Source organism: Netta rufina, assembly GCF_964035555.1.
Source record: "Netta rufina genome assembly, chromosome: 8".
NCBI lineage: Eukaryota > Metazoa > Chordata > Aves > Anseriformes > Anatidae > Netta > Netta rufina.
In genome coordinates, this window is record NC_140131.1 from 6,328,662 (window position 1) to 6,341,041 (window position 12,380).

A 12,380-nucleotide genomic window follows, 5' to 3' on the forward strand; every position below is an offset into this window, starting at 1 on the left:
TATAAGGCAAAATTTACAGATGTGTTCACACACATTCTTCAGCCTCTTAATTCCAAATTTAAGTGTATTACTTCCTATCATTCCCCTGAGGTTCATATCTTCCATTAATTTTGCAATTATTATCCTGAAATTAAAAGCAGAGGCAGACTTCCCAAGTGCCACTCAACTATTTTTAAACGCAATTTTCACTCCCAAATGAAACAGATACATTCACCACTACCACATTTTGTCTTTTTCCTAATAAAGCTTAAAAGCTTAGTTCTGTTATGCTAAAGCTTGCATTCAAAAATCTTCAGTCCTGTGACTTCCACCATTCCCCCAGAAACAAGTAATCACAAAACATGAAAATGTAGAACCAGTGCAGGTGTCACTTTGATGCAGCGATGAAATACTTCTTACACAACACAAGCCAGTATAATAATTATGTTTTAAGCTTGTCTTAACTACAAAATTTCTTACTATGCATCCATCCATCAGATCACGGAGAATTTACTATACTTTCCCTCCCCCACGCCCCTGGATCAAAAGATATGTTCTTTACATATCACATCTTCTCATGAGAAATACATGAAAAGATAGTAAAGAAGGCTTAAAAAAAAACAGGGTTGGAGATCCATCTAAACCACCGAAAATGCTGGCAATTCAGTAGCACACCTCCAATTCCCATCAATATGTTTCTGTATCTTTAGTGGAATTATTGATGTAGTAATTTCTGCAGACTAGTTTCCTGCACTTAGTCATTTTACAGCAGTTGTACATGAATCCAATGCATGTTGATGATTGCAATCAACTAATACACTGCTCATACAGCATAATCATTCTCACAGTTATGAATAACAAACAGTTATTCTATATTAGAACCCTAAGTAGATTAAAGCTTAGAAATTCCGTTTTTGCCTTCACAAATTAAACAGCTTTTTCAGGAAGAGATGTCACGGTTAACTATAGCCAGTGGCTTATGAAGTCCTATTTTGATTTCATGCTGTGTGATAAACAAAAGTATGCTTTGAGCTTACTCACAGATTATGAACTCACCTTCCCACAAGCTCTGCAATGATGCCTTCTTTTCGTGAATGTAAATCTGGCCTCGCATTTCATGCAGTTTGGTGCTTGAGAATCTGGAACCCAAACTGGAGCCACCTCACCCAAAGTAGTAAAAGGCTTTCTGGCTGGAGCTCCAAACTGCCCAGCTCTGAGATCATTATCTGGACTATCTGGGGCTACTGCAAGGCACGAACTACTAGAGACTCCAGATTCGTATTCTTCTAAATGTTCCCCATTAGTATCAGTAACAGAGGCATTCAATGATGTTTCACCAGGAAACACATCTGCTGTCAAGGTATCCCCTAATTGCGTCTTACCAAACACATTTTTATTTTTACTATTACCTCCACAGTTTGGGGGAACAAGATCATTTTGTAAGTGGTCCGATAATGGCTTTGGAATTTGCAATTTAAGATTTGTAGGTTGTTTGGGTCTTGCACCACCAAAAGGAACACTGATAGACTGCAGATTAGTCACTGGTTTTGGTGAACTTTGCCCTTGCATGGATGGCACCTGACTACAGAGGTTATGTAAATAATTTTTCTTTACGTGGTCACCAGTGTTGTTTAAAATAAGACCACTCCCTTCTGTGGTCTCATTTCCTCTCTGTTCATAAACATTAGCATAACATTCTGACTTGCTCTCCTCTATTTCCTTCTCCTCTGTGACCGAGTCTTCCTTGGAGGGTAAAGTCTTTGGAACATGAGCAACAACTGGGTTCTGTATTCCATAGGAATCACAACCATTAGACAGAGAGCTTGCTGCTGATGTACTCATCGTATCAGAGAGACTGGACCCTTCAAGCTCATCTACACCAGTCCCTTTTAAGTCTACGCCTGCCTCCATCTTCCCATCCTCACCATCTTTACTATTACTACATGCCTCATCAGGCTGTTTTGTCTGCAAAAGTCTTTCATTCTCTCCCAGAGTTTGCTTATTATTCATCTCATTCAACCTAGTCAGTTCCCAATTAGTCATCTCCTGAGATTCAGGGCAACACTCTGCCACGCTGAGCGATTCAGTTGTGCTGAGATTTTTATCACATTCAATGACTTCGTTTTCAATGGCACCAACATCCTCAGAGGCAAAATGTTCTGCTACACACTCCTTGTAGTTGCTGCTTCCAGCCACATTAGGTTGACAAGTTTCCACAAGCCCTGATAGCCTAGAATGTATTTGTTGGGTTGTTTCTTCTTCTAAGCTTCCATTACTTGAACCAGAAGAGTTTTTAGCTTCTAGATCCGTTCTCTGAGGAATGGCTTTACTAGTAAAACTTTCAACTGATACACAATTTTCTTGCATTTTAACAGTACCATCAACAGGTCTCTGAAAAACAGTCACTGCATTAATCCCTGCAGCTGTAGCTTCTGAAAGCAGTGAATCTTTACTCATATTAAAATCATCCTTTAATCGAGAGGAGGGGCACGCAACAGTCAGGGTTTCAGATGAAGCATTAATCAAATGACTTATAGAGTCATCTTCAGCACACAGCTGATTTACTTGCTTTTCTGTATCTATATCTTTTTCCATGGCTCCATTTACAGTAACACTAAACTGATCACTTTGTCGGTTTTCATTATCCAGTGTAAAGCTAATAGTATCCATTAGGGACTGACTGTTGTAATTTTTACAATCCATCAAATCGCCACTTTGTAGTGTTCTTCTGTCACAGTTATGCATGACTGCCACCACTAGCACATTTTTCTCTTCTGGCAAGCAAGCTATAGTTCCACATTTCTTTTCTCCTGTTTCCACAGTGTTACACTGATCATCCTGATTATTATTTCTTTTAATTAAATGATCATCTGCTGCTGCTTGATCATCAATCCACATGACTGGAGTCTCCGGGCTTACGCTAAAATCCTTTCCATTAGCACAGCGATCCACTCTTCCTGTTGGTGTAGTCACTGAGTGAGACAAGGAGAAAGACTTTATTCTCTGCTGACATTGATTAGGAGTTGTAGCTTCATTCACATTGGCCACGGACGAGTTATATGACAGACGACGAGAAGGCGGATCTAGAATCTGATTCCACTTTGCACCCAACAGTGTAGGTGAAACAGCGGCATCTGAAAAAATGTTTAAATAATGAGTAAGAGAACTAACTGTCCTACAAACTCTAGAGATTCTATTAACTCTGTTGCATTAGAATGCCCCAAATATAAAACACATCTTGCAAAACTGACATCCTTGATCAACCATTAATAGTCTAGTTGCATAATGTTTCTGGAACACAAGAACTTTAGAGCTACCCAATTTTCACAATTTTAAAATTATCAATTAATACATTTTAGATAGCTAGAAATGCCTACAGAGGCTCCCATTCCTATTAAATGTTCAACCTCTTTGACAGCACAGAAGTAGCAATTATACTAAGCAAAATCTTTTATACTACATATATGATACCTTTCATTATATGATTTACACGACATAATAAAATATTTCTCTGCTTGAGTCTCCCAAAGCTGCAAAAGCTGCAAAATAAAGACATTTTGTTTCATTTGTTTAAAATTAATCACAAAAAAAAACATTGTCACTGAGAGCTCCACAAATCCTTTCTTTAAAAAGAAAAGTCTACTCTACAGAAGACTTTCTATGAAAAGAGCGAGAAACAAATTTTTAAACAAGTAAACAAAATGAATGGAAGCAGAAAAGAATACTACTAACAAACACTGAAGATGAACTATATGAATTAATATATTATATATTAATATATATTATATATTAACTGTGTTTTTTTCTTGGTTTTGTGGTGTGGGGTTTTTTTTTGTTTGTTTGTTTTACAAATTCTGAGCTGAATTTGCAACTCAAAACCAAAAATTGTATCATAGACCTTTCCCTTTTCAGTGCTGTCCCCTGTAGAACATCATGAATCTATGATTTTATTCACAAGGACTCACCTTCGTTTTGCTCAAATTCATCTAAAACCTTATCGAGGTTATATGCCTCTGCTTGGAAGTAGTTCTCCATTTGTCAGGGAAAGACCACCAGATTCGTGTCTGAACCTGCCAAACATAATAAATTACAATCAGATATCTACACTTTAAGTCAGCAGTATTCCACTACGTATTACACTGATTTAAGAGGAAAAGTAGTCACCTGTAAATCAAATTTTAAATATATTACATTCATAAAGCATCTGTATTTTCAGTTAGTAAAAATATTTGTATGATCAAACATGCTTAATTCAAACTAACAACCTCCCCAGATTTGCTTTGGATTTTAATATCACCTCCAAGTTTATAAAAGCATTTTTAAAATGTTAACATTTAAGCAAAATCCATATTTTTTTTTCTTTTTAAAGTTTGTAGCATTTGCAAACATTTATAAGAGTATGTTTTTAAAAATCCTGCCACACACAACGTGGATGTGTTGACGTGAATCAGGTGTCTGCAGCAACATTTGAGTAATGCAGGTTCATTCTTCCATGCTGTTAGAGGAACAGAAATTTATAACAGCTCTTATTGCTGTTAGTGGAACAGAAAATATCCTTACCAGAGGAATAAAAAATAACCAAACTGAGCTTGCAACTCTGTGTCAGTTCAAAGCAGAATGCATTCCACACCACAGAACTTATAAAACACTACACGCATCTGTCCCTATACCTCCCTCAGTGCACTTTCCAGTTAGTGACAGGTCTTTTCGAGAGGCCAAGATTAAGGTTGGTTGGATGTTGTTGTTGTTTTTCCCCAAGATTTAGGAGAACAATATAAACAAGTAGCACATCAAATTGAATTCCGAGATTTAGAAATTCCATATTTAGAAACTTCTCTTTAGGGCAACATAACAAAAATGAAAGCCATGTAGTTCTTTCTTATTCAGCGTTAGCTTAAGCTCTGTAAAATGCAACCTATATAGGAAAAGTGTATTTTTTCTCTTATCTCAAGCTTTTATTTTCATTATATATCAATGCAATTTTCAGTCTTATTTAGACCACTGAGATTTTCTTTCCACCACAATGAACATGGAGGAAGGGAAGAGGAGTTTTTGTCAGTAGTTACCAAATGCTACGGTAACCAATGAGCAAAGCTAATATTAAACAATATTGCACTGAAAACATCAAAGCCAGTCCTATGCATTTGCCCTCATTGCCTCATCTTCTTACATTCAAGGAAAACACTGACCCCACCTGAGCATTTAAACAGAAGACATCAAGGCCAGCAACAGCCTTTAAGACATTTTAAAAGTCAAATGATGATGCCAGAGCAACCCTCCTTGTACTATGGTTAATGTCTAACCATAAGGACCACCATAACGGTAAGTGCAAAACTGCTCCAACATCAGTCAGAAAATAATGTCATCCAGAAAACTATGAAGTCAGCTAAGTAACAATTTGAAAACCCAGCTTTTGGTTTCACCCTACCACTGATTAGCTCATGTGGCTTTGAACAAGTAGCCTAAACTTCCTGTGCTTCTGTTTTTTTTAATGCTTACTAGGCTTGCAGTACTCTGTTTCACTCCTCATTTCCCAGATTCATAGATTCAAGATTCATACTTGTAAAGTTGTTAAAGGAGTACACGGGTGTTACTTGAATTATGCTAGCTCTTAAAATGCCTGCCTTAATAATCCTTGTTTCCATGATAGGCAGGCACCAGAAACATAGCAAAGAGCACAGGAGTAAGTACTCTCATCAAAAGATAATACTCACAGGCTAGAAAGGAAGACAACAAGTGAGAAATGAAAAAGAAAAAAATCTAAGCATTTAAGTAACCTTCTACACCTCCACATAATAAATACCATTTTTGTCCTAACAGTAGGAAGATGGTCTCGCTACTGGAGGCTTCTAGCAACAAGACACCACGATTCATTTCTTGAAAACACTCACTACCAGCGAAGACATTTTCACTGCAAAATGTGTGCCATAACCTATATACCATAAAGAGTGACCTCAATTTGATCTGTTCTCTGAACATCATCCAAAACAGCCTTATTCTCTCCAGAACTGGCTTTCAATGTTGTGAAATACAGAAATGGAGGAGGAGAGGGTGAGAACCTTGTTTTACAGTAAGAAACAGTGTTAGACCTGACAGCTAGACTCCAGCTCAACCAGAAACTTGCTCCTTTACACTAGAGATACAGCACAAGAAACAAGTCAGATGAACTCTCCAATTTAGAAGTAGACATTACTTTCCTTATAGTATCTGGATTTGAGGGAAATATCAACCAAGATCTTCAATTACAACATTAAATGCAGTTTTGTGTTATTATGGGCAACAGCTAGGATTAGGTTGTTAGTTCAAAAAACTCATGCAATACAGTATCACTAAATGCTTAGTTCAAGTTTTTTAGGTTGACCTCAAATTTGCTGTGTGGTGTTTTTAATAGGACATCATGTTACAATGTAAATACATCACTATGTGATCTAATCAGATTAAATTACACTTTAAAGATATATGCAGACAGCCAACTTTTTTTTTTAAAAAATAGTGTAATGGCAACCTAGAAATTGCAAGAAGTATCATCTAAAAAAAAAAAAAAAAACATTTGCAAAGTAATTCAGAAATAAAAGAGTTATTACCTTACAAACCCCCAGATTTCCCCTGTCTTCTATAATTGAAGATTAGCTCCTTTTGCAAGAAAAATATCTAGATGATTAGCCATATCACCTATTGTACACAGATGCACATATTACAACATAAGCAATGGAGAAGATAGGCACAATGATCAAAGGCCATATTTCAAAAAAAAAAATCAACCTTTTACATTCTCTAACATACCTGCTTTCCTGAAGAATGCAAAGCCAGGGTCTGACCTCTAGCTCTGACAGGGTGTACTCTTTGATCCCTTAGACACCTACTGTAAGGTCTTCCCAAGCTATCCAACCTGCCCACCAAGTCACTGTATTAAAAATCTGTCATAGCACTTTAACTGAAACAATTACATTTACTACATAATTAAACCAAAATAACATTAAAATGCAGATATTTCTCATTAGACGTACAAATACTAAACTCATTTAAACTACAACCAAATTGCAAGAGTTTGGAGGTTCTCTTGCACCTTTCCCTCTGACTCATTTCCATACCTTGATGGAAGCATCGTTACCAGCTCTGTGAATACCAAGTACTGAAAAGTTAATTAGAATCTGCCCCAATGAATATTTCACTTGATTTTTTTCTTCCATTCAGATTTCTAATCATCAACCTAATTTAATGCACCATAGTAAGACCCTTTTGTACTAAATACGGTATCATTTCACATCCACTTATAATGGACTTAATTTACATTATAATGATAATACTCCAGTCTAGCAAAGGCCCACTACTAAGGTTAATGATGCAAAGACTATTTGTCAGTGGAAGCAAGACTGAAAAGTATCACATGAAATTCTTTGTGTTCCACAGAGTTAAACTGTGCCACTGTCTGAAACCACTGCCCTCAGATTTCCATGCACTTGCATTGTCAAAAAGGGCATCCAGTCATTTGCTTGGCCATAAACACAAACCTTAGTAGTGGTGGCCCCAAAGAAACAGAGGCATTGCAATGATATTTTTGTTTTGCTTATTTTAGGGAAGATAATGATTAGTGACAAGCAAGTTGATGGGGAGGGAATGCTATGCTGACTATACAGTGGGTCAAAACATGCTTTTAAGTAACTTTGAACCACTGCATTTTGACTTTGGGTAGCTTTTAGACACCTAAAAAAATTCTGATCTGACTATTCATCCAAATTTGAAACCTGACTGAAAGCCTGATGAAAGTCAGAACCAACTCAAATCTATATACACTGGAGCAAGTACAATCTAAGTCATGTTTGCCCTAGCATTTCCTAAATCTAGTCCTATATTAGCTGGTTGTTGATTGTCATAAAAATCAACAGGATTATACCTAACCAAAGAGCAATGTCAGAAGCTCGCAATAAGTGTTACTATTTTGATTTATTTTAGTCAAGGTTTGGCTTTTAAATTTTATGTTGTGATTTTATAACATTAAAAATACAAGCGTTCAGACTTAGGAAACCATGTTTAACAACAACAAGGGCATAATATAAACAAGACTTAGAATTTTATCCCCACTCCCTTACAGTCCCAACATAGTTAATACTTCATAACAACTCTGAAATTATTATCTTATTAAAATATGTACTATCTAAGAATGAATCCCCTAATATTTGTGAGTTTAACTTTGGTCCAGTAGGATAGAGGGATTTTTTCTATACTTTACTTTTAAGAATTCTAAATAAAGAGAACCACATGTAAACAAATAAAGGTTGGATGAGGCCCTGAGCAACCTGGGCAACCTGACCTAGTGGGTGGCATCCTTGCCCGTGGCAGGGGGTTGGAACTGGGTGATTTTTAAGGTGCCTTCCAACCTGAGCTGTTCCGTGATTCTATGATATGTAACCATAGGAATTCTGAAGTTCAAATGCTAGTGCATAAGTACGCAATGAGCCAAAATCCAGAGTGATGGATGCTCATAATCCAAACTGGGGAGAAGAGGCCTTTTATAACATTATTGTTATTTCACTTACTGATGTGCCAGGATATATAGAGAATCTTTTATTTTTAAGCTCACAGTCACTAAGCTGACAGACACTCTAAATGAGATCTCCTTGTCTATGCAAGTAGGTAGGTCTCAGAAAAGGCCAGCTGCAAATCCTCACGTCTAACATTTAAAATTATTATTTTTATATAAAAGAACATTCTCCCCCCCACACACACTTTTTCTGATTTTCTGTCCAAGAGTAAAAAAAAAAAAACATTGCCAAACCCACAGAAGTCCTTACTGCCCTCTTACTGACAGAAAAGGAGGACAAGGACTTATGTTCCTAAGATACCTGCAATGCTTCTTGACCAATGCATTGTCAGCAACTCAAATATTTGCCAGTTTAAGTGGTAATACTTCAAGTCTGCATAGCCAGCAACTCAAGATCAAAAGAGATAACACAAAATGCTCTAACACAGCACACTACAATAATCAGGTAGCTATTGTCTCCATGGTTTAGAATTTATTTTAAATATTTTTCCTATCTAAAATAAATAAAACCAAACTTATTCCTTTACAGGTCTTTGGAAACTTTAATTGTAACTCACTGGTACTACTATAAAAGTTTGGACCAGGTTTGGCATTATTCTAGTCCCAAACTTTCTCCTAGTATAAAGGCTGAAATGACATTTTTAACGGATCATTTATAGTTATGCATCTCTTTAATGTTATTGCTCAACTATCCCAGGCCACTGCATGGAGAGGAGCTGAGGAGCAAACACACAACTGAAACTCTGGAAAGGTGAATATGAAGACATGAGCAAATTGGAAAGAAAGTTCAATGGTGATTTTAGCTTTATGCTGCCAAAAACGAAACATTTCCTAAATCGGTATATATTGGGATGAACAATATGAAGAAGAGGATATGGTGCCAGTGCGAGCAAAAGAAGACATAAATCACCAGCCCTGTGAAAACCACAAGATGAAGTTTCAAAAACACAGTTCAAAGTCCTCCATGGATCTGGCAGAAAAGACAAATTATAGGCAAAAAATGCTCAGTAGCAGAATATTTTCATTTTGTATCCCCCCAAAAAAAGAATATAATGGCTACCACCCATTGCACAGTAAGGCCAGAACCCTAGATCAACTTTCACCCATTGCAGAGCCATCTCCTGTCTTTCACAGCAAAAAGCTAATGGGAACATGCAATCTGTCAATCAGATTATCTTCAAGCTCCTGTTGGATCACAGACCATGCATAATCCAGAAAGTCTGTTTTACTTATCAATTTTTTTCATACAACAGCATAGGGCTTATCTTCTTAATCTGTAAAACTTAAGCACTTACATTTTATCAAGCTTATATGCTCTACCCTCCCTTAATGTCTAAATATAAAGGTGCACGTACCAGAATGTTTGTGTCAGAAATACATCCAGAATCACTATCCTTGCCATCTGAGCATCTAGACATAAAACAAACTTTAACTGATTACTGGAGACGGAGGGAGAGAGAGGGGAGGGACACAAAAATCTTCCTTAATATTACTTGGTATCCTGAACAGGTTTAACCTTGGAGGCTGCCTCTCAAGACAGCTCCTACATGCCTGCTTCTTCTTGGGAAAGGATGTGTACAAATAGGCCTTGTGTTATATCTGCAAAGTGGCAAGACTCTTATTTGCTTTGGTCTCTACAATGAAGAATTAGATTACTCATGATCTTCTGCTCTGGACCTCCCACATTACCCTCAAGAATTTTTCCCCACTGGAACTGACAGCCTTCCAATTTTCTTGGCTCTAAGAGCACAGAACCAGCACACGATCACACTAACATATCACACTTATGATAAAAAATGTGCCACAAGGTAATAATATAACTACCAACCTCATAGAAAAGGCCTACAAATTTGGGAGCATACAAAGAAGCAGAATAAGAATTCAGGACTTCCTATAATGCTGCCCTGTGTGCAGACTATTCTGTTTCAATATAAAACTCTAAATATACACGTTTCAGTAAACTCTTGCTAAACAAACTACTGAAATAGTTTATAATAGCACTCAACAAAAATATATAAGACTCCTAATATGAAAGTCACAAGGGGCATGATCAGACTGAAAATAAACATTGTTCATTCATCCTGAGTTTCTGAGTCCAGAAAATGTGATCTTCTCATAGTGTAGCAACACAGATCTGTGTATCAACTGGACAAATTGATTTGTTAGATCCAATGCTCCTGAGGACTTCCTTCAACCCCGGGAAACAATGTCCACATATTTTTGCAGCTCCCTATAATGATGTTTATATTATTTGCCCCTGGGAGGAGAAAGTCAAGGACCTCTATTGTACTGAACAGCTTGCTGAGAGAGTTCAGCAATAGCTGTATTTTTAACTGATGAGATCTGCCTACAGCACAGACTGAGGAAGAAAGACTTTGCCCACTTCCCACCCCCAAAGAAAACAAGACACATCTCTGCTCTAAAACAAGGCAATTACTCTCAGTAAAGAACAAAATCCCAAATGCTAAAAATACTCCATCGTCTTGTACACAAGATAATGTACATATACATGGGTGTGCATAGAACTATACATCCACAGGCATACATAAGAACACATGCATTTCACATAAACACCGCTGAATCATTATATTCTAAAGCAGAACTTGCCTCTTACCTTTTTCTCCTATACATATGTTAAGAAACGAATGACCCTGTGCCTACTCATGATGACTGCAGCACAACCAGCCAGTTCTGCTGAATCAGTGTGTTCTACTTGATCCTAAAAAGAAAATATAAACATGCATTTTATAACTGGTAATTCTGCCACAAACCAGGTTTTTTCAATGCATGACTGCTGCTAACACAGGCACATTTGGTAAATGCTGCAAGCCTTTAAATGATTTACATTATATTTGCAGCTTTTAATTCAGGGATCTATGCACTGTGTCAGTATTGCACTCCAATATTCTGACGAAAAAACACATTGCTACCTATCGACAATTATTCTTCGTTTAATTGTAAACCCACAGAGTGAGACAGCAATTCCAACTGCCCTTGTATCCCCGGTGACCTTGACTGTAGCGCTTAATTTATAAAAGTAGTCTCTGAAGTTAATTATGCTACACTACAATAGGCCTTCCAAAAATAAAAAGCTAGTAGCTTGATACTCTAGAAAAATTCATGGCCCTCTGAATTCTGTAAACTGCATTTATCAGCTTCCCACTGATTCTGTTATAACTAAACAACTGTTTTTGTCTTCAAATTATTCCTCCTACAATCCTAGACAACCTTCACTTCCAGAATACTTATTCTCTTAAAAAACACAACGGCATCAACCTTTCATAGCAGGGAGGACACAGGCAAACAAGAGTCTTCAGAAGAAAGTACCTTGTTCTCCTAACCAGAGCATTTCTCTAGGTTTGGTGCTCATTTTCCTAGTAGTCAATACAGCTCAAGAATCCAACACAACCATGAACAAAGAAAAAAAGGCTATTTATGACAAACAACCAAACAAGAACAAGGACTGACTGAGAAAAGTTTGTGTTTTAAGGTTTGCTGGTGCTGGTGTTCGACCTGTTAGGTAGCTGAAACATTTACTAGTGCTCTGATAAAGCAGCAGCATGTTAGAAAAAAAAAAATACCTTAGAACTCCAACAAAATAAACAGAGCTGAAAAAAATCATTTTCCATGCATGAAAGCAATATTCAGCATTATACTACAACTTTCCCAGGGTTGTTTATTATTCTTTTCAGAAATAAACTACAGCAATAATTCCAGGAAACTAATGAACTGAACAGCAGCATTCTTAGTAGTACTCTTTCCCAACTCAGGAAAAAATCACTCAGCTGTACAAGCCAACAGAATTGGTGTACCTGCACGCAAAGTAAATTTCTGATGCCATGTATATTTCAACTTCTAT

General features: G+C 36.9%; 1 protein-coding gene across 2 annotated transcripts in view; it reads right to left on the reverse strand.

Annotated features, from left to right (window-relative positions):
- Positions 1-12,380, reverse strand: part of ZFYVE9 (zinc finger FYVE-type containing 9) — a 56,029-nt gene that overhangs the window by 29,076 nt on the left and 14,573 nt on the right. The window contains exons 2-4 of one of the 2 annotated variants that reach the window (XM_084291581.1): positions 11,136-11,240; positions 3,945-4,049; positions 1,036-3,113 (exon numbers count right to left, since the gene is read on the reverse strand). In XM_084291581.1, the coding sequence (XP_084147707.1) occupies positions 1,036-3,113; positions 3,945-4,014 (2,148 nt within the window). In that variant the 5' untranslated portion in view covers positions 4,015-4,049; positions 11,136-11,240. The remainder of the gene's footprint in view (positions 1-1,035; positions 3,114-3,944; positions 4,050-11,135; positions 11,241-12,380) is intronic. The other variant, XM_084291582.1, reaches the window with a different exon arrangement.